General features: G+C 46.0%; 1 protein-coding gene and 1 long non-coding RNA gene across 4 annotated transcripts in view; both read left to right on the forward strand.

Moving 5' to 3' along the window:
- The window catches only part of LOC149434872 (catenin delta-1-like), a gene marked incomplete at its 3' end in the record, with an annotated part of 273,021 nt that overhangs the window by 115,889 nt on the left and 137,317 nt on the right, over positions 1 to 19,815 (forward strand). Inside the window, exon 13 of the mRNA XM_089663279.1 lies at positions 10,736 to 10,850. Within this exon, the coding sequence (XP_089519405.1) occupies positions 10,736 to 10,850 (115 nt within the window). The remainder of the gene's footprint in view (positions 1 to 10,735; positions 10,851 to 19,815) is intronic.
- On the forward strand, positions 3,801 to 7,725 carry LOC149434873 (uncharacterized). 3 transcript variants are annotated; one of them, XR_016308605.1, is made up of 3 exons: positions 3,801 to 5,516; positions 5,598 to 5,767; positions 5,853 to 7,725. It is a non-coding gene; the product is annotated as an uncharacterized LOC149434873 (long non-coding RNA). The 3 variants fall into 3 exon arrangements; XR_016308606.1 differs by having other exon boundaries at positions 3,801 to 5,494; XR_016308604.1 differs by having other exon boundaries at positions 3,801 to 5,767.

Consider the following 19,815-nt stretch of genomic DNA (forward strand, 5'->3'; position numbering starts at 1 on the left):
AGGCAGGTTGCTGGGCACAGGATCTCCAGAGGCAGGCTGGGAATCAGGTATCTGCTAGTTTAGCTGGACAACAGGGGCTGGCAAGTCAGGCTGGGCAGCAAGCACTGGGTCATCAGGCTGGGCAGCGGGCGGAGGCACATCAGGCTGGGCAGCAGGCGGAGGCACATCAGGCTGGGCAACAGATAGAGGAACATCAAGCCAGAGATTGGATATCGGGTCGACAGGACAAGCCGCGGGCACCAGGTCATCAAGCCGGACGGCGGGCACTGGTTCATCAGGCTGGGTAGCAAGCACCGGGTCCACAGTCACCGGGTCATCAGGCTGAACGGCGGGCACCGGGTCATCAGGCTGAACGACGGGCACCGGGTCATCAGGCTGAACGGCGGGCACCGGGTCATCAGGCTGAACGGCGGGCACCGGGTCATCAGGCTGAACGGCGGGCACCGGGTCATCAGGCTGAACGGCGGGCACCGGGTCATCAGGCTGAACGGCGGGCACCGGGTCATCAGGCTGAACGGCGGGCACCGGGTCATCAGGCTGAACGGCGGGCACCGGGTCATCAGGCTGAACGGCGGGCACCGGGTCATCAGGCTGAACGGCGGGCACCGGGTCATCAGGCTGAACGGCGGGCACCGGGTCATCAGGCTGAACGGCGGGCACCGGGTCATCAGGCTGAACGGCGGGCACCGGGTCATCAGGCTGAACGGCGGGCACCGGGTCATCAGGCTGAACGGCGGGCACCGGGTCATCAGGCTTGATAATGGGCAGCTGGTCATCAGGCTGAACGGCGGGCACCGGGTCATCAGGCTTGATAATGGGCAGCTGGTCATCAGGCCGAATGGCAGGTATCGGTTCCTCAAGCTGGATAGCAGGCGCTGGGTCATCAGACTGGATGTCAGCAGGAGCAAAGGCCTGGGCTCCCCTTTACAGCTTGTTTGCTCCCCCTCCACATCGCCAGGTGAGCATTTCCTGAGCTCCACTTTCACAGCCCTATTCCAGGGGGAACCAGAGGCTGCCATGCCTTCGGCCTCATCCACTGACTACCATATGGCGGAACTAGCGGAATCAGCCCTTCGCCAACCGGACTCTTCCCCAGAGCTGATAAATGCTCCCCCAGCCTCTGATTCGGTAGATGAGGTTCTCATTGCAAGATTTTCGGCGTTACTACAGTGGGAACTCGCTAACGCTTGCACCCTGATCACAACCCATTTAAAGTCCATTAGTGAAAGGCTGGATACAATAGAATCCAAGATGGATGGAATAGTTCGTCGAGGTAATCAGAATTCAAAAATGATCTCAGACCTCGAACAACAATTGGATGACGCTAATACAAAGATGACTTGGAAAATGGAATGTGAGAATTCGGGGGTTACCTGAAGATATCAAAGATTTGGAAGACACATCTCACCAACTGATGAGAGAACTTATCCCTGACATTTACGAGCATCAGTTGGAAATAGATCAAATTCATCATGCACTTACAGCCCCAAGACAGGATGGTCTGCCTATAGACATCATCATGAAACCACACTACTACCGTATAATGGAACTGATGATGGCAGCTGTGAGGGACTCTAAGGGACCTCCTTCTGTGGGGCCACCTCATACAGCTTTTTGCTGACCTGACTCTGTCCACGGTCCAGAAAACATCGCTCCCTCAAGCCATTGCTTACGCACCTACTCAACCAAAATAAGAAATACTGATGGCAATTTCCTTTTCGTCTAGCCTTTGATTAGGCAAAGCTTACTCGTTAACTAATTTTCAAGCAGGAGAGGAAACTCTCCAAGATTTAGGCTTGATCTCTACAGAACCTAGTGTCCCGGAAACTTCGTCAGGATGATCGTCCACTCTCACAATCAAGCCATTCCAGGCATAGACTTTCTCAGGCTACCTGAATAGGTGCGGCTATGAACAGCGTCCTATCACTTTTTCTACTAGTAGCAATGCCACGCCATGCCAGTGTACTGCATTTGATCACAGTTGATTTGAATGGCAGGTTTGCCTAGTTCTCTACCATTGGCTTTCTTTTTTTCCCATTCTGGTCGAGAGGTCTGGCTGCTCATTGCCTTCTTACTTTTCAAGGTCTTTGGACATTGTATATTATCTAATGTCTGAGTTACAGGAAAAGATAAAGTTCCAATATTTAGCACCGCCTGCTTGCTACCTGACACAGGGCCATCTTTCATCTTTTCAAAGTTTGTGGATATTCTGATTCCTCATCTTCGTTCATACTTTAATGAGCTGCAGAGTGGGACCCAGATACCGCCACATGAGAATCCACGTGATGATACATGTAATCCTCAAACTGGCCAAAGACCATGGTGTTCGAATTACCACCCGATATCATTAATGTAGACTTGAAGATCATGACAAAGGTCTTGGCGTACCGGCTTAATACTTTTCTATCCCGTTATATACACCAAGACCAAGTAGGGTTTGTCCCCGGCAGACAGGCCCCAGCCCAAACGAGGAGACTCATAGATATAATTTCGGCAATTCAATCTGTTTGGGATAAGCAAGGCAAGAGAATAGGTATGCTTCTGTCTTTAGACTTACAAAAAGCTTTTGATTCCCTGTCTTGGGATTACCTTTTATGTCCTACAAAAGGTCGGGTTTGGTTCCATATTTTTGACTTTGCTAAGCGCACTCTGTTGTAGACCTACAGCTCATCTCCAGATAAAGGGTTACAGCTCCCCTCATTTACTAATAGGCAGAGGAACACGTAAGGGATCTCCCCAGTCTCCCCTGCTTTTCATTTTAGCAGTAGAACCTTTAGCCATTAGCATTTGAGAAAATATTGATATTCCAGTATACTGTATATACCGCCATTTATAGACGCTATAACTTTCACATAAACCAATTAATTTACACGGATTGGGATTTTTGTTTCTAGCAAAGATATGTAGCAGAATACATTTAGCAAAAAGTCAAAAATATTGTGGGTTTTTTTTTTTTTTTTTAAATTGTTGGTATTTTTTTTATAGCACAAAAAGTAAAAACCGCACTGGTGATCAAATACCACCAAAAGAAAGCCCTAGGAAGGGGGGGTAAATCCTCTGGAGGGCAAGTGGTTAACGACAGATAAGTCGTCAGCGGGGTTTCCAGCTCTTATTCACTGGGTGGCCCCACCCCTTATTTAAGCCATGTGGCTGAACTTTCAGATGGTGGCAGCCTTCGTCAGGAGCGAAGCATTTTTCTTTCTTTTTTCACGGTGGAATTGGGCATCCTGATTGACAGACTTGTCAAAAATCGCCACCTGTATTTTTTTTTTTTTCTTACACACTTGTTTTTGCTGCATGATTAGGGGTACGAAATACCCCATACTTATTCCACATGGGGGGGGCAGGATCTGGGGGCCACTTCGGTAAGGGGGGGGGGGGGCTTCCAGATTCTGATAAGTCCCCTGCCCACAGACCCTCACGACCACCGGCCATGATTGTGGTAAGAGGCCCTTTTCCCCATTAACATAGAAACAAGGTGCTGTGGTGGGGGGACAGAGCGCCCCCCCGCCCCAAAAAGGCCTCACCTTATGCTATGTTGAGGGCATGTGGCTTGGTATGGTTTAGGGGGTTGGGGGACTGACAGCTGATGACTTATTACATTACCACATGTTTTCACTGCTAAAATACTGCACGTGGTATTTTAGTAGGTCAGGGATCTTTGAAAAATAGAATATGTACTTTTTAGGCACGTACACTTAACACTGATTTAAAAATGAAATGTATTTGACAAAACTTTTTATAAAAGACATAGTCAAACATATAATAAAAAAAAAGTCAACCATTTCCTAGGTGCTAAATACCAAATCACATAAAAATGCAGATAAATACATAAATAAAATAAAAAATATATTTATAAATGTCCGTAATTCATATACAAGTCCAAACACCAATATAAATGATGAAAAAATCTCTTAAACAAGAAAAAACACTGTGTAGCAAAATCCACCACTGAATGAAATGGGTAAACTCACCAGAGCTATTTGCTGATCAAATTATAAATCATCAAAAATAGCAATTTCTCTGGGAGCGATGATCTGTTGGGAGTATCCAGGAGCAATAGACTGCAATCAGCCAAATCAGCACACATGGAACAGCCTTAACTGCAAGTGGTCATCATGCCTTCATAACTTTGGAAATGCTTGGGGAATCAAGAGTATCATGGTGCAGTATATTAAAACAAAGATAATTTTTATTGTAGCCTTAAATATGCACTCACAAGAAAGGTGTCCAACCGACGCCAGCAATATCAGTCTCAAAAAGCTAAAGCAGGGACGAACCTCGCTCACCGCAATCACAGCCGACAGTCTTGTGGAGCGTCTTGACGTCCCATCCACTAAGCCCTGCCCTACGCGTTTCGTCATCCGACGTCTTCAAGGGGCGGCAAATTCAAGGGGTCCCTTAAAGACTAAAAATTCACAATTGGCGGTCAGGCCTGCTCAATACTTTCAAACCCTCCTCATGGAGAGATTATAGCAGTCCATAATCTCATGTACTTTAAATCCTATAAGATAAAATAACCAAAAAGAGAAAAAGAACTCCCATAAATGCCTGAAAATTGGAGAGCACCCAAGGGACAGTGACCATGGCACAATTAAGACAATTGAAGTACCTTTACTGGGTGAATATTCCAATGGCCAATCTTAAGTTTGTATCTCCCACCATATAATCGCTTTTCTGGCCATATGTACTCTGCTTTGGGAATGTGCTTCTCACTAGAGGCTGGAAAGCAGCAACTGAAATTGCATAAAACACTCATTACCTTGACGATGTATTACTATCCCCTAGGTTCCCAAACACACATGTAACCGCCAGGCCTGATATGTTTTTAATGCAACCACGGTGTCACTCAGTGGTTGCAAATACACAATCTATTTTACCCAGTGTTTTAATAGCGTTTTTTTTTTTTTTAGTGAATGCCAACATTTTTTTTTTTTTTTTTAAATTGCCCTGCAATATCTTACCACATACTTGAATGCGGTAAGATACCACTTTGTGAATTGTCTCCATTCTGTGTGTCTGGAGACCCAGCCCAGTCCTGTGTGTGTGGCTAGAAGCACATGTGGCAGCCATCAGTAAGCAGGTCAGCCAGCTCCAGCTCATTGATGTAGTTCAGCACTACCCCCAACTGTGAGATCTTTCCCATGAACCTTATATGGATTGAATATCCAAGGTGGTGATTTGGGAAGAGACTGGTTCCTTGCTGCTGGCAAACTGGGACGATTGCACTCGCAGGGAGAAGGAGGACAGTGCTTGTAAGTACATTTTTTCTTTGCATGCTTTTCTGCGTATTCCAAATTTAAATGCATGTGCACAGTGTGACCGCTGTAATTAATTTATTTTATGTTTTTTTTGATCAGGCAAAACTCTACGCACATGATGAAAGTCCATGGTGAACAGAATGCAGAGTTAGAGGAGGAGCGGGGATCCAATAGTGGAGCAGCTGCCATGTCAGGGGCAGGACATCCATAGCCTGCACAGCTTAGATTCCTACGTATGGCAATGGAGTCGAGAAAGTGTGCAATATAGTTAATAAAAAAATTTTTTCATTTTGTTTTTTTGTTATGGTGGGTAATGTGTATTCTTCTTCTGTATAGGACAACTGGCAGTATTTATTCCCCTGTTAGTTGGGAAGGTGTAGCAGAGGAGGATGCTGGGGAACCTTTCTTCCCATCAACATCAGGGACAATCACCACACCAGTAGCAACATCTCCACATAACCGCAGGCTCCGACCAATCTGCAAATGTGGATGTGCCAGATCCTCAGGTATATGATTTTCTATTGATCTGATGATGCATGTAATAACATTGTTTATAGTAACCCGCTGACAATATTTTTTTCTTCTTTAAAGTCTTCTGCATCTGAAGAGAGGGCGGAGACTACAGATATAGCAGAAAAACAGCAGTGAGACATGAGTGAGTTTCTGTCAGTTGGGGCAGAGGCCGTTGAAGGCGAGCAGCACATGCTGAAGTAGTGCAACAGGTAGACCAGATCATAATCGATCTGCTGGGTGAGCTTCAGCAACATAACCGTGTCCTGGTGGCGCAGGATCCATTCTCAGATGCCCGGGATGATAGTGCTGTTTTTGCCCACTGTTAGCACAAACTCTTGCCAGGAAGACAAAGCAGAGGCAGTGCGCAGAGATATGCTCACCCTCAGATGAGTGCCTGGAAGCTGAAGAAAATTAACAGCCCTTGCCATTGCTATACACCTGACATGCCCCTGCTGTTGCTAATTAACCAGTCCCCCCCATTTTCCAGCAACTCAAAATTTATCATTCATCACGGCGCCCGTTTGCCTTTGCAATCCCATAGTTTGAGCTATCCACCCCAAAACCTCTCCCAGCCCCCCCTAATGTATCACGTGCCCATTCAGAATCCCCTTTTCCTGTGTTTTAGATGTGTTTAGGATCTTTAGGACAATGGGTTTTTTTTGGGGGGGGGGTGTTGCCGCAATAACACCCCCAAAAAATGTTTACATGGCCATGTTTCGGACTACATTTTGCACTGTGCCTGTTTGGCTGTGTTTTTTTTTTTTTACTATTGCTAATGCCCTTTGTGTTTTGGCATTTTTTAATGGCCAATTTTTTTTTTTTAGTTTGCAAACGTGGTTTACTAAGGAATTGACAACCAGAACAATGTAGCCTCTTGAGGAATAAAACAACCCAAGAAAAAGGCACATAGCATTTAAGCATAACAGCATTATAAGATACAAGCATAAAAAAGATAAATGCACGTAAATGAATGAGGCAGTCAGTAAGAAATGCAAAACAACCAAGCTGTTTACAAAGACTCAAAGCACTTCAAACCATGATAGACCGTCAGTCAGACAATAAATGCCGATACGTTTTCCAACCATCCCATTTTCTGTTGAACAGATGCATCCCATCTAGCAGTGTATAGTGAATATGTTCCATGAGCATAACTATGTCAACACTCCGCAAAACAGAGGCCAAAGGAACTGTCGGTAACTAGCAATGAAGGGCAATGGCCCATTAGGATGAGACACAAATCGTATGGATTAGCCTCATCTCGTTGACTGGAACCCCCGAAATAGGAGCACCCAATAAAAACAATTTGCATAGACATAGTTATCGGAGTATCCACCAAGGCAGAGGCCACCAACAAGATTCTATTCCAGATCAAGGAGAGTAGGACAAGCCCAAAACACATGCACAAGGGTTCCAGCGAGGCCACAACCCCTAAAGCAGAGGTGCGATGTCCCTGGAAACATGATATGTAATCTAGAGGGGGTATAATACCAGCGAGTTAAAACTTTAAGGGTGTTCTCACAGACCGAGAGAGATCTAGAGCCCCTCCGTATATTATCCACCATGGAATCCCAGTCCTAATTGGAAAAAATAATACCGCAATCAGCCTACCATTTCTGTCTATACAAGGGGGGAGTAGGGAAGGTGGCATCCGAAAAGGAGCGCTATAAATCTGAGATGAGACCCCTATATCTGGGAGAGTCACAACTGATGCATTCAAAAAGTGTGATCGGGTACGAAGGTGTCAATCCACAGTGAGAGTAAAAAAAGTCTTATCTGACGATATTGGTAATGTTCATGAAGCGGGATATCAAAAAGCCTACATAACGTATTGAAGGAGATATTGAAGTCCCACCTCTGAAAATCATACCACCAGTGAAAAGCTTGTAGAGACGTAATGGCAATTTTTTGTTGGAAATAATAATTCTTTAATTAAAAAAAATATGTTTATCAAGTCTCTTGTGGTCTTCCTTTCATTTCATTTATCTGTCTGCTGCGTTGCAGTCATTATTTTCATGTGCAGAACAGAAATATGCCTTACAAACTACTCAACTGTGTCTCTACAGTTCAGTAGAATGGTTGGTACAGTTTTGTCCTTTTGTAATGCCCTGTTTTGTACCTTACAAAAGACTGATCTGTGTCTAAGAATCTAGGGAACTGTGAAGGCACTGTTCAGTAGTTTGTAAAGGCATAGTTCTGCTCTTTGTAATGCACAGCATTATGTGTTAAGGTAAAGAACTTTACCTTCACAAAACACTCAACTGGGAAAGCACAGTTCAGTCCTTTGTAATGCATTGTTGTGCGTTGCAAAGGACTTTTGTGCCTAGCAAAGTAAGGTCATGGAGAACAATGCAGAAAAGCACACAAAAGTAAATTATAAAACCTTTATTAAAATAGCAAAGAAAAAATAATGAACAGTGAACAAGGTAATAAAAATTGAAATTACGTGTTTGATAGAAATTCAGCTAAAATACATGTTCGTCTTTCCAATTAACCTGACCTTGACATGAAACAATGTAGTCCGCAAAGAGGTTTTGATTGTTTATGATCTCCGCAGTCAATCTTAAATCAAAAAGCCAAACACTCTGCCCTGGGTTTCTTAGCACAGGTTCACAGTAGTAGGCTTTCTGCTTGTCGACTAAAAAATTATGGAGCAAGCACCACTTTTATTGCGTTTTTCCATGTTTAGTTGCATGCACGACAGCAGAACTTGCCACTTGGCTGTGCATATGTCAATCGCACATTCCACTACTCGACAAGCATAGCTAAGTCGATAATTGAATACTTTGTGGTCTCATCCGCAAGTCCAAAAAGCCTCATCAGCCACTGTTCTTGTGGAAGACTAGGCTCAGTTTACCTGGGAGAGGCTTTCTAGATGACATCCTCAAACTTCATTCAGTTGACGACCAATACCTGAAAGAAGATTCGTACATCTCCATGGATACCATAAGCCTCAGTGTCAACCCCCAGGAATCGAAGGTGTGAATCCGTGAACCCCAAAAGCATTATAAGTGTAATACGATGGTCCGGAACGGGGGGGGGGGGGGCATTTTGAACCGCACGTGCTTGCCGTCCAGGGCTCCGATACAGTTTGCAAACTGTCTTTTCCCAGAAATCTGCAGCCGCCTTTTCCCACGTTTTCATCTGGCATGACAACATGGCATACCTCTAATACTTGTCTCCCCAGTCACCTTTGATACTGTACTGACACCAAGGAGGAAGTAGCGGTGTAGAGAGACAAAATGTCTGGTTGCCAGAAACCTAAAATAAGGGCAATTTCTGTTAACCGAACAAATTAAATAAATAAAAATAATATTATGACAAAATTACAAATAAAAATTTGAAATCCACATGAACCTCCTTTTACTTCTCTGATATCATCCCTGCACAAATATCCCTTCCCCCTAATGCTCTCACATCTTTTTCACAAATCCTTCACCTCCCCCTCCCCCTCCCCACAAAGCTCACTTTTTCACAAATGCTCCCATCCGTTTTCAGCCAGCATTTTTTAAGCTTTAAAAAAAAAAAAAAAAAAAAAAAAAAAAAAAGATAATGTGCATGGATCCTTAAAAGCCTCGCAGCTGACAATGCATAGTGTATCAGAGAAAACCCCTTGAGGTCAAAAGAACCGCCTGCAGAGCTCAGAGATATAATTATTGCAAAGCACAGATCTAGGGAAGGCTACAAAAAATTTTTTCTGCTGCACTGGAGGTTCCTAAGAGCATAGTGGTCTCCAAAATTCTGAAATGGAAGAAGTTTGGCACGACCAGGACTCTTCCAGAGCTAATCACCCGGCCAAACTCTGCAATCGAGGGTGAAGGACCTTAGTAAGAGAGGTGGTGACCAAGAACTAAATAGTAACTCTGAGCTCCATAGATCCTGTGTGGAGATGGAACAAAGTTCCAGAAGGGTGGCCATCACAGCAGCTCTCCACCGATCTGAGCTTTATGTCAGAGTGGCTATATGGAATCATGCAAAACACATGAAAGCCTGTCTGGAGTTCACAAAAAATGGACCTGAAGGACTTAGACTGTGAGGAGCAAGATTCTCTGGTCTGAAACCAAAATTTTAATTTTTGGCCCCAATTCTAAATGTTATGCCTGGAGGAAATGAGGCACCGCTTATTACCTGCCCAATACCATCCCAAACCGTGAAGCATGGTGGTGGCAGAATCATGCTGTGGGGGTGTTGTTAAGCACCAGGGACTGAGAGACTGGTCAGGGTTGAGGGAAAACTGAATGAACAAATTGCATAGAGATATCCTCAATGAAATCCTGTTCCACAGCGATCAGGACCTCAAACTGGGCCAAAGGTTCACTTTCTAACATGACAATGATCCTAAGCACAGAGCCACGACGACACAGGAGTGAATGTCCTCGAGTGGCCCAGTTAGAACCCTGACTTGAACCCTATTGAACATCTCTAGAGAGACCTGAAATTGGTTGTCCACTGGTGGTCCCATTCAGCCTAACTGAGCGTGAGAGGATTTGCAAAGAAGAATGGCAGAAAATCTTCCAATGTAGGTGTGCAAAGCTTGTCGTGTCATACCCAAAAAGACTCAAGGCTGTAATTGCTGCCAAAGGCACTTCATAGGGTATAGTATAGGGTCTGAATACTTGAGTACACTTGATATTTCAGTTTGTTTTTCTTTTTAATTCAGACATTTCTAAAATTCTGTTTTCACTTTGTCATTATGGGGTAGTGTAGATTAATGAGAGAAACAATTATTTCAACAACTGGAGTATCAGGCTGCAACATAACACAATTGAAAAAAGTTAAGGTCTGAATACTTTAGGAATGCAATGTACTATAAAACATATCAAATTTATATTGTGATATTTTGGGTGTTATGCTGGCCTAACTTGCTTTTGGTGGCTTGACTTGTTGGCTACATTTGTATTTATATTGCAGACTTAATACATTTGACTTTTACAATAATATGACTTGGTTTGTACTTCTTACAGAGGACGCTCTGATCGGGAGATGCGTGCAGCTGGTCTCTGCCTTCAGACTGTATGGGGTTTTAAAGAGCTTAGAAAACCACTGGAAAAAGAAGGATGGAAAAAAAGTGACTTTCAGGTAAAACATTCAGACAATCTGTATTGCTTTCCTGTTCATTTCCAAAGTGTTAAGCTAAAGTAAATTACGACCCAGCTATGCAAATAAAGTATTAAAAGCACTTTAAAACAAGAAAACATGCATAAGTATAGATATAGGCATTATGGAGAAATGTATCTTAAATAGCCACAGCTGAGGTGCTAAAATCACTTCTGCTTTTGGATTAGTTTCTATAGAATCTCCTATCTAGGGTATATACCGATGTATTTGGTCCTGTATCTTCTGGAACTCTGAGCGGACCAGAGTGTGTGTTTCTCCTGGTTGACAGCCTCCTTCAACTATGATGACTGTGGGATGTTGTGCTTGTGATTTGTCTTTTGCTCAAGGTGCACAAAGATTCCAGTCAAATGCCATGATCTCCACCTTCCCAATTGCCATCATCATTGAGTTATAACTCTTGTGGTCTCTGCCTGCATTGTATTGTGACTGGCTCCACTTTTATCCAGATGTCTCTGGTGAATCAAAAAAGGAGGGCTTGTCAACCCTCCTTTCTGCACTTCTCAGTTTGGCACAGTTTCAGGAGTGATCTGTCGTTTGTGACAGTCTCCTCCCTGGCAACTAAACCAATTCAGCCCTTATGTGAGACTGTCTGGTAGACTCTACGTCAATGTGGGACAATACTTCAGGCACTATTCTAGATGTACTAGTGGATTTCTCATCTGTTTGTTACCAGTGTTGTCATTACAGTCCCTAACCTTTCCCATGGCCCAGAATGTCCCCTCTTCTGAGTGGCTGGTGATAAAGAAGGCTATAGCTTCCATGTGGTGATGAGCCACATAAATATTGATTAAAAAAAAAAAGTAAAATGCATGCAAAAACCCAAATTGTGATCTGAAAATGAATCTTCTAAATAAATCGAAAGGGTCACTAAAAATCATCCAGTGTCCAAAAAATATTTTTCTTATGTAGTGAACTGTCCAAAGATACGCATAGTCATACACATTTCTTCCTTATTCTCATATTACCTCAAAATAAAGTAATAAACATTATCTTTATAACTTAACTGCTTGCTGTTCCTCCACTGTGGAAAAACGTCCACAAGGTGGCACCGCTGGGCAAAATCGCATTTTAAAATGTAATATTGCAAAACAAGTAGGGGGCGCACGTGAGGCGTGTGATCGCCCGTGCCGCTGATCGCGGCCGTGGGTGTCAATCACCGGGTCCCGGCTGGTCAGTACCCGCCGGGTCCCGGTGATTGCTGACAGTGACACAGAGCACAGCTGCATTGTTTACAATGCAGTCTGCTCCCTGTCAGTTCCTAACACACTGATCCTGATAGTGGAGTTTAGCTCTCAGGATCAGTGTGTTCTTGTGAAGTACACACACCCCACCCACTAGTAAAACACTCCCTTCACACAGTTAACCCTTTGATTGAATAAAAATGTTAACCCCTTCTTCCCCAGTGCCATTAGTACAGTGTCAGTGGTTTTATTTGCACTGATCACTGTATTGGTGTCACTGGGGATGTCAGTGACCCCAAGTCAGTTCCCCCCAGTGTCAAAATGTCCGCCGCAGTCCCGTCATAAGTCTCTGATCACTGTCATAAATCGCTGATCACCGCCTTAAGTCGCTGATCGCCGCCATTATTAGTATAAAAAAAAAATTCCAGCATCTTTCCCGCCATTTGTAGACGCTATAACTTTCACGTAAACCAATTAATTTACATGTATAGGGATTTTTTTAGCAAAGACATGTCGCAGAATACATTTGGCTGCAATTTATGACGAAATTTGATTTTTAATTTTTTTTACTGGACATGTTTTATAGCAAAAAGTCCAAAATATTTTTTCTCAAAATTTATAGCAGAAAAAATAAAAAAAACGCACAGGCGATCAAATACCACCGACAAAGCTCAATTTGTGGGAAGAAAAGGACGTAATTTTAATTTGGGTGCAGTGTTGCATGACCGCGCAATTGTCAAAGTAACGCAGCGCCATAATACAAACCGCTTCTGTAACTGCTTCCTGACCTCCCTATAGCAGAAATACTGCTACAGGGCGGCATGGGTGCACATATACATACACACATGTTTTGCGCTCCCGTGGTTTTCACTCCCCTCCCAGATAGCGTCAGATTGCCCGTCAGTACACCAGTCTTCACATTTAACCCGGTGATTGCCCGGAAGACGCTCATGTACAGTAAACCTCCATTGCTAGTATAGTGTCTGAACGGACCAATATCTTTGATCAGATCAGCACTATACCAGTGTCCACATTAATATAGCGTCCCCAAAAATGCAGCGTTAGTGGGATCAGCCCCGGCACCTGCCAGCATCTGCGTTTAGCCCCTACGCTTCCCCGTCCCCATCAGTAGGTCTCTGTCACTTGATATATTGCACACAAAACTGCAGTGTTGGCAGAATCAGGCCTGATCTCTGTTAGCACTTGCCGGTAAATTTTGATGACTCATATGCAGCAGGGTGCCAGTACTAGTTCCGCGCTACCTTTTGGTGAACTGGCGAGTACCAGCGGTCTGGTACATCTTGGTCTTTCACATACCTCTTATATTGTAAGCTCCCAAGATCAGGGCCCTCCTGACCCTCTTGTATTGAACTGTATTGTTGCTGTATTGTCTCCCGTTATACTGTAAAGCGCTGAGAAAACTGTTGACGCTATAAAAATCCTGTATAATAATACCAGCACTGCAGTATGACTTGGTGACGTGGCGAGTCCCATAAGTCCAGTACAAGCCGGTGTGGTGGCGAGCACAAGTATTGTCCCGCAGCCACCAAGAATTCGAACACAGGCCCATAGAGCTCCTAGTATCCTTCCGGATGTGCTTGCAAATCCCGATTGACAGCCCACAAATTCTGCAGCACCCGGAGTTCAGGTGGAAATAGCAAATTTAACTACTACCCTTGATTTTTGGAGCTTTTTCACGGAATATCTGTATGTGTTGATTGTGGATCAAAGCAATTTATATGCACAACAATTTATCGCCGCCAACCCAAATCTTGCCTGGCCAGTCGCATGGAAACTCATTACGGTTTCCGAATTTACATTTTTTTTTTTGGGCCTAACCCTCAACATGGGCATTACTAAAATAAATGAATTGCGGTTGTATTGGTCCGCAGACCCCATTCATCATATGCCCGTGTTCTCTGCTGCCATGGCCAGGCATAGATATGAGAGCATAATGTGTTTTATGCATTTAAACGACAATACACTCTGTCATCCTCGGGGTGACCCTGAATTTGATTGGCTCCACAAAATTCAGCCCCTCACAAATCACCTTAACCACAAATTTGCAGATGTCTATACTCCCCAGCAAAAAATCTGCGTTGATGAGTCCCTGATTAATTTTTCTAGCCGCCTTGCATTCAAATAATTTCTCCCCAGCAAGCGTGTCAGATATGGGGTCAAGATGTAGAAGAGCTGTGAGAGGACAACAGGCTATACTTAGTTTCGGATTTACAAGGGAAAAGATAGTCACGTGGAGCCCACCGGATTCCCAGACTACATGGGGAGCAGTGGCAAGATAGTTTGGGACTTGGTGGCATCCTTTTTCCATATGGGGTACCACTTACAGTGAGGAACAGAAGTATTTGAACACCCTGCGATTTTGCAAGTTCTCACACTTTAAAAAAAAAAAACAAAAAAACTTCAGGAAATCACATTGTATGATTTTTAAAGAATTTATTTGTCTTGCACTGCTGGACATAAGTATTTGAACACCTAAGAAACAGCAAGAATTCTGGCTCTCAAAGACCTGTTACTGTGCCTTTAAAAAGTCCACCTCTACTCCATTCATTAATCTAACTTAGCACCTCTCTGAGCTCTTTAAAGACACCTATCCACCCCACAGTCAGACGCCAACTACTACCATGGGCAAGACTAAAGAGCTGTCAAAAGACACCAGAGACAAAATTGTGGACCTCCACAAGGCTGGAAAGGGCTACGGGGCACTTACCATGCAGCTTGGTGAAAATAGATCAACTGTTGGAGCAATTGTTAGAAAATGGAAGAGGCTAAAGACGACTGTCAGTCTCCCTCGGACTGGGGCTCCATACAAGATCTCACCTCGTGGGGTATCACTGATGATAAAGGTGAGGAATCAGCCCAGAACTACAAGGGAGCATGACATGAAGAGTGCTGGGACCACAGTTTCCAAGGTCACTGTGGGTAGAACACTACGCCATCATGGTTTCAAATCCCCCTGCAGGTTCCCCTGCCCAAGTCATCACATGTCCAGGCCCGTCTGAAGTTTGCCAATGACCATCTGGATGATCCAGAGGAGGCATGGGAAAAAGTCATATGGTCAGATGAGACCAAAGTAGAACTTTTTTGGTCTAAATTTCACTCGTCGTGTTTGGAGGAAAAAGGATGAGTTACATCCCAAGAACACCATCCCTACTGTGACGCATGGGGGTGGTAACATCATGCTTTGGGGGTGCTTTTCTGCGAAGGGGACAGGGCGACTGCACTGTATTAAGGAGAGGATGAATGAGATTTTGAGCAACAACCTCCTTCCCTCAGTCAGAGCATTGAAGATGGGTCGTGGCTGGGTCTTGCAACATGACAACGACCCGAAGCACACAGCCAGGATAATCAAGGAGTGGCTCCGTAAAAAGCATATCAAGGTTCTGGAGTGGCCTAGCCAGCCTACAGACGTAAATCCAATAGAACATCTTTGGAGGGAGCTGAAACTCCTTGTTGCTCAGCGACAGCCCCGAAACCTGACAGATCTAGAGGAGATCTGTGTGGAGGAGTGGGCCAAAATACCTGTTACAGTGTGTGCAAACCTGGTCAAGAACTACAGGAAATGTTTGACCTCTGTAATTGCAAACAAAGGCTTCTGTACCAAATATTAACACTGATTTTCTCAGGTGTTCACATACTTATGTTCAGCAGTGCAAGACAAATAAATTCTTTAAAAATCATACAATGTAATTTCCTGAATTTTTTTTTAAATTCTGTCTGAGTGGGAATGCACCTACAATGTGAATTTCAGACCCCTCCATGATTTCTAAGTGGGAGAACATGCAAAATAGCAGGGTGTTCAAATACATCTGTTCCTCACTGTATACGTGGACAATTTTTATTCAAGCATGCCACTATTTAGACATTTATACAATCTTGGAACTGGCGCATGTGGTAAAGTGTGACCTAATGTGTGCCCACCATTAGAAGTGAATGGATGCAGGGTGGTATATTCTAATGGTGGGCATACCGCACACTTTTTCTGGCAGAGATTTCTTTTTTTTTTATTCAGTCCACAGGCTGCATAAAAAAAAAAAATAAAAAAAACATAGCATATATACCCAACAAGGACCAGCGACATACTGGTACATCACTGGACTTTGGTTATACCAGGACTTTTTTTTTTTAAATTTGCTTTTGACAAATCGCTTCGCGAGTACTATGTGCCATAAAAATTTTTTACCACCCACCATTTTATTCACTACGGTGTCTGCTTTAAAAATATATATAATGTTTGGGGGTTTAATTTCCTGAGGGCATGGCCAGGCGCATGGACTGCTAGGTAGCTCCTCTGCTTGGCTCCCAGCCCGAGCCCCAGTAAATAGGCATAAGCTACCCTCTGCCAAGTTCACAGGCACCGACCATGGGGAAAAGAAACCACCGCACCACCAGGGACACGAGAGGGGACAGATCCGGCGGCTCCCTGAGCCGGTATCTGGTCCGCTCGCGGGACCGTGACAGGAGCGCCCCAGCATCCAAGATGGCGCTGCCGGCTGCAACAACCTCTGCACACGAGGATCCCAGGAATCCAGAGCCAGGGATCGAGGGGCAGGTAAGCCCACGGGGTTATGATCCCCCTCCAGCCCTGGGGACCCCTCGGCACTACCCTCCCCTGCACCTCAGACCCGGGACACTCAAGAGCCCCACGGCTCCTCCCCCGCACAGGGACAAAGGGACATTCAAGGGCCCTGCAGCCCCCTAACCAACACTCACAGAGGAGTCACACGGGGGCACTGCGGAGCCAGACACAGCGGATCACAGGGGGTCCCGCAATGCCTCCCCAACACGGAGCCCACGGGACACTCAGGGGGCCCTCAGCCCCTCTCCAACATGGAGTCCGAAGGCCGCACAGGGGTCCCACACTCCCTCCCCCCCACCATGGAGCCCATGGGGAGCAATAGGGACCCACTGCCCCGATACACGGATCCAGGCCATACAGAGATCCCACAGCCCCTCGCCAAGCTCTAGGCCACGAGACACACAGGGGTCCCACAGCCCCTCCGCGGCATCCCTTTGTTCTGAGGATGACTGGGACTTGCAGTTCCACATGAGATCCCTACACGCATACATTAGATCTCTTCCCACAAAAACGGATTTCGAACACTGCGCGAATCGTATCGAACGCACATATAAACAGGAAATTTCCGCCCTCAAACAAGACAATTGCACGCGCCTGGAAGAAATTGAGAACACTGCTGACGGCCTAAGCAACACCCTTCAAACACACGAAGAGACCCTCAAATCCCATACGGCGCTCATACAGCAGCTCCTGTACCAACAGGACGACATTGAAAACAACATTCGGATCAGGGGCATCCCGGAATCAGTCGAACCCAAAGACCTGGCCGCGACGGTTTCCACTATCTTTAATCAGTTACTGCAGCAACCCAAGGATACCCCTATAGAGCTGGACCGCGTACACCGCACGATGGGCCTCAGAAAAGCCGACTCATCCTTTATCCGCGACACCCTTTGCAGGGTCCATTTTTTTCAAAATCAAGGACGCCATAATGCGTGCAGCCAGCCAACAGGACACCATCTTCAATGGATCGCCAGTGATGCTTCTTCCTGACCTCTCACGTCAGACCCTGGCCATGCGTAGGGCCCTGCGCCCCCTCACCCAGAAGTTGCAGGAAAGGAACATCCGCTACCACTGGCGATTCCCATTACAGCTCCAAGCGACGCACCAGGGTAAAGCCACCCTTTTTCGCACTATCGGAGACTTACCCACATTTTTAGGGGTGTTGGGTCTACCTTCTGTGGCCCTCCCGGACTGGCCTCATTAGCTCCACTCCCCGGCCCCCCACCTCCACCCACAGGTCAGCGGCCCGACCAAAAGAAGAAGAGACGCGCCAGGCCCTACCCCCAGAAGAACCTAGAGGGGTGACCACTACCTGAACAACTAGAGACATGCCTGCCATTTTTGCCTCCCCCTACCAGAGTCGTTTCTCTCATTGTGTGCTCTTTTAGCTAAAAATCTTTTGTGCCCCTTTTTTTTTTCCTCTCTCTTCTCCTCGCTTTTTATTTCCCTGTGCCTGTTATCAGCGGGACCCTGGGGCTGTGGTAGGAGGACCCCCCTCAGATGACGCCACCGCCGCTTGCGGTGACGAATTGGGACTCCTCCGGCCCTAGTCACAGGGTCTCTAGGCCCTCCCCCCAAATGACCTAAGTCCACCAGGTTGGGTTTATCCACCCTATCTTCACATACCGGGGGGGGGGCTGCGCGGCCCAACAGTCTTTTTGTAACAAGTATGATGGAGGGTTCGCTGATGATGTTTTAACAGGGGGGTCACCCCTTGATTGGGGGACCCCCCTGAAGTTGCCAAATGCCTATGGGGGGCTTGGGTCGGATCGGACACTTGCGCCTGTGACGTTCCTCACCTAGGCCCTCAGTGTATTGTTCACCACACTGTTTGCGTGTTCAGACAGCCTGTCTGTCTGGTAGATTTCTTTGTTACTTCTCTTTCTTTGTCTGCCCCTATCTTCCCATCCCCCTTTCCCCTAGCCTCTGGGAATAACCCCCCCCCCTTTTTTTTCCCCCTCACCCAACCCAAGGGAGGGTTTAGGCACCGTCTTGGGTGACGCATCCCGCCCCCACATGTCGTACGGCCCGACTATGACTCCGATCAAATTTTCCTCCATCAACTGTAGGGGCTTCAACACACCGGAGAAGAGGAGCCAGATGCTATATCGCTTCCACAAACACGGCTCGCATATCCTGCTCCTCCAAGAGACCCATTTCCGCGCGGATAGGATCCCAGCTCTCCGTAATCACCACTTTACTCCTTGGTATCACAGCACTAATCCACTGGCTAGGTCTCGGGGGGTGTCGATCGCCTTCCATCACACCTTCAACCCAGAAGTCCTGGACTCACTCATCGACCCAGCGGGTCGATACTTTTTCCTCAAGCTAAAACATCAAGACTTTGTCTTCACGATAGCGAACGTATACGCACCCAACCAAGACCAAGCCCCATACCAAGGCCCTCTCCAAGCTCTCTGAATTTGGAGGTCCCTGTTACATAGTCGGAGGGGACTTCAACGTGGCTCTCTCGCCGGAACTTGATACTTCCTTGGGCAAATCTTCTCTTCCTGCGACGACCCTATCCCTCATTAAGTCGCTCCTCCACGATTTACACATAGTGGACATTTGACGAACCCAACACCCATCGGAGCAAGACTACAGTTACTATTCCCTGGCACACGAGACATACAGTCGCATTGACTACTTCTTTGTGTCGCAATCGCTTCTCGATCACCCAACTTCCTCCACCATCTTTTATGGTCTGACCATGCCCATTGGGGCCATGGACACCTGGCCATCCAAAACAGACCGACACCAAAGCGCCATTTCTCCTGGCGTCTGAACGACACACTGCTCAAGGACTCCCTGTGTATCGCAGACCATATAACACTTTGTCCTTGATCACTCCTCGGACACGACCGGTTCCCTTAACCAATGGGAGGCACTCAAATGTGTCATCAGAGGGGTTCTCATTAAACACGGCGTGTGCCTAAAAAAAAGCCCGATCGGTGGAGACGCGTTGCTTGTTCTTGCTCATCGCGCATCTTGAATCCTCCCACGAGTACGCTAGACCCGAAGATCGCAGTGGATCTGTCTAACGCCCGCCGGGACCTACTCCAGCTGTTGGACTCCTCCTCGCTGGTGGCACGAGAAAGCGCGCAACACACACTACACCCTAGCAAATAAATGCAGGCAACACCTG

The sequence above is a fragment of the Staurois parvus genome, unplaced genomic scaffold (genome assembly GCF_062004578.1).
Source record: "Staurois parvus isolate SC_StPar_1 unplaced genomic scaffold, SC_StPar_1.0 ptg001647l, whole genome shotgun sequence".
NCBI lineage: Eukaryota > Metazoa > Chordata > Amphibia > Anura > Ranidae > Staurois > Staurois parvus.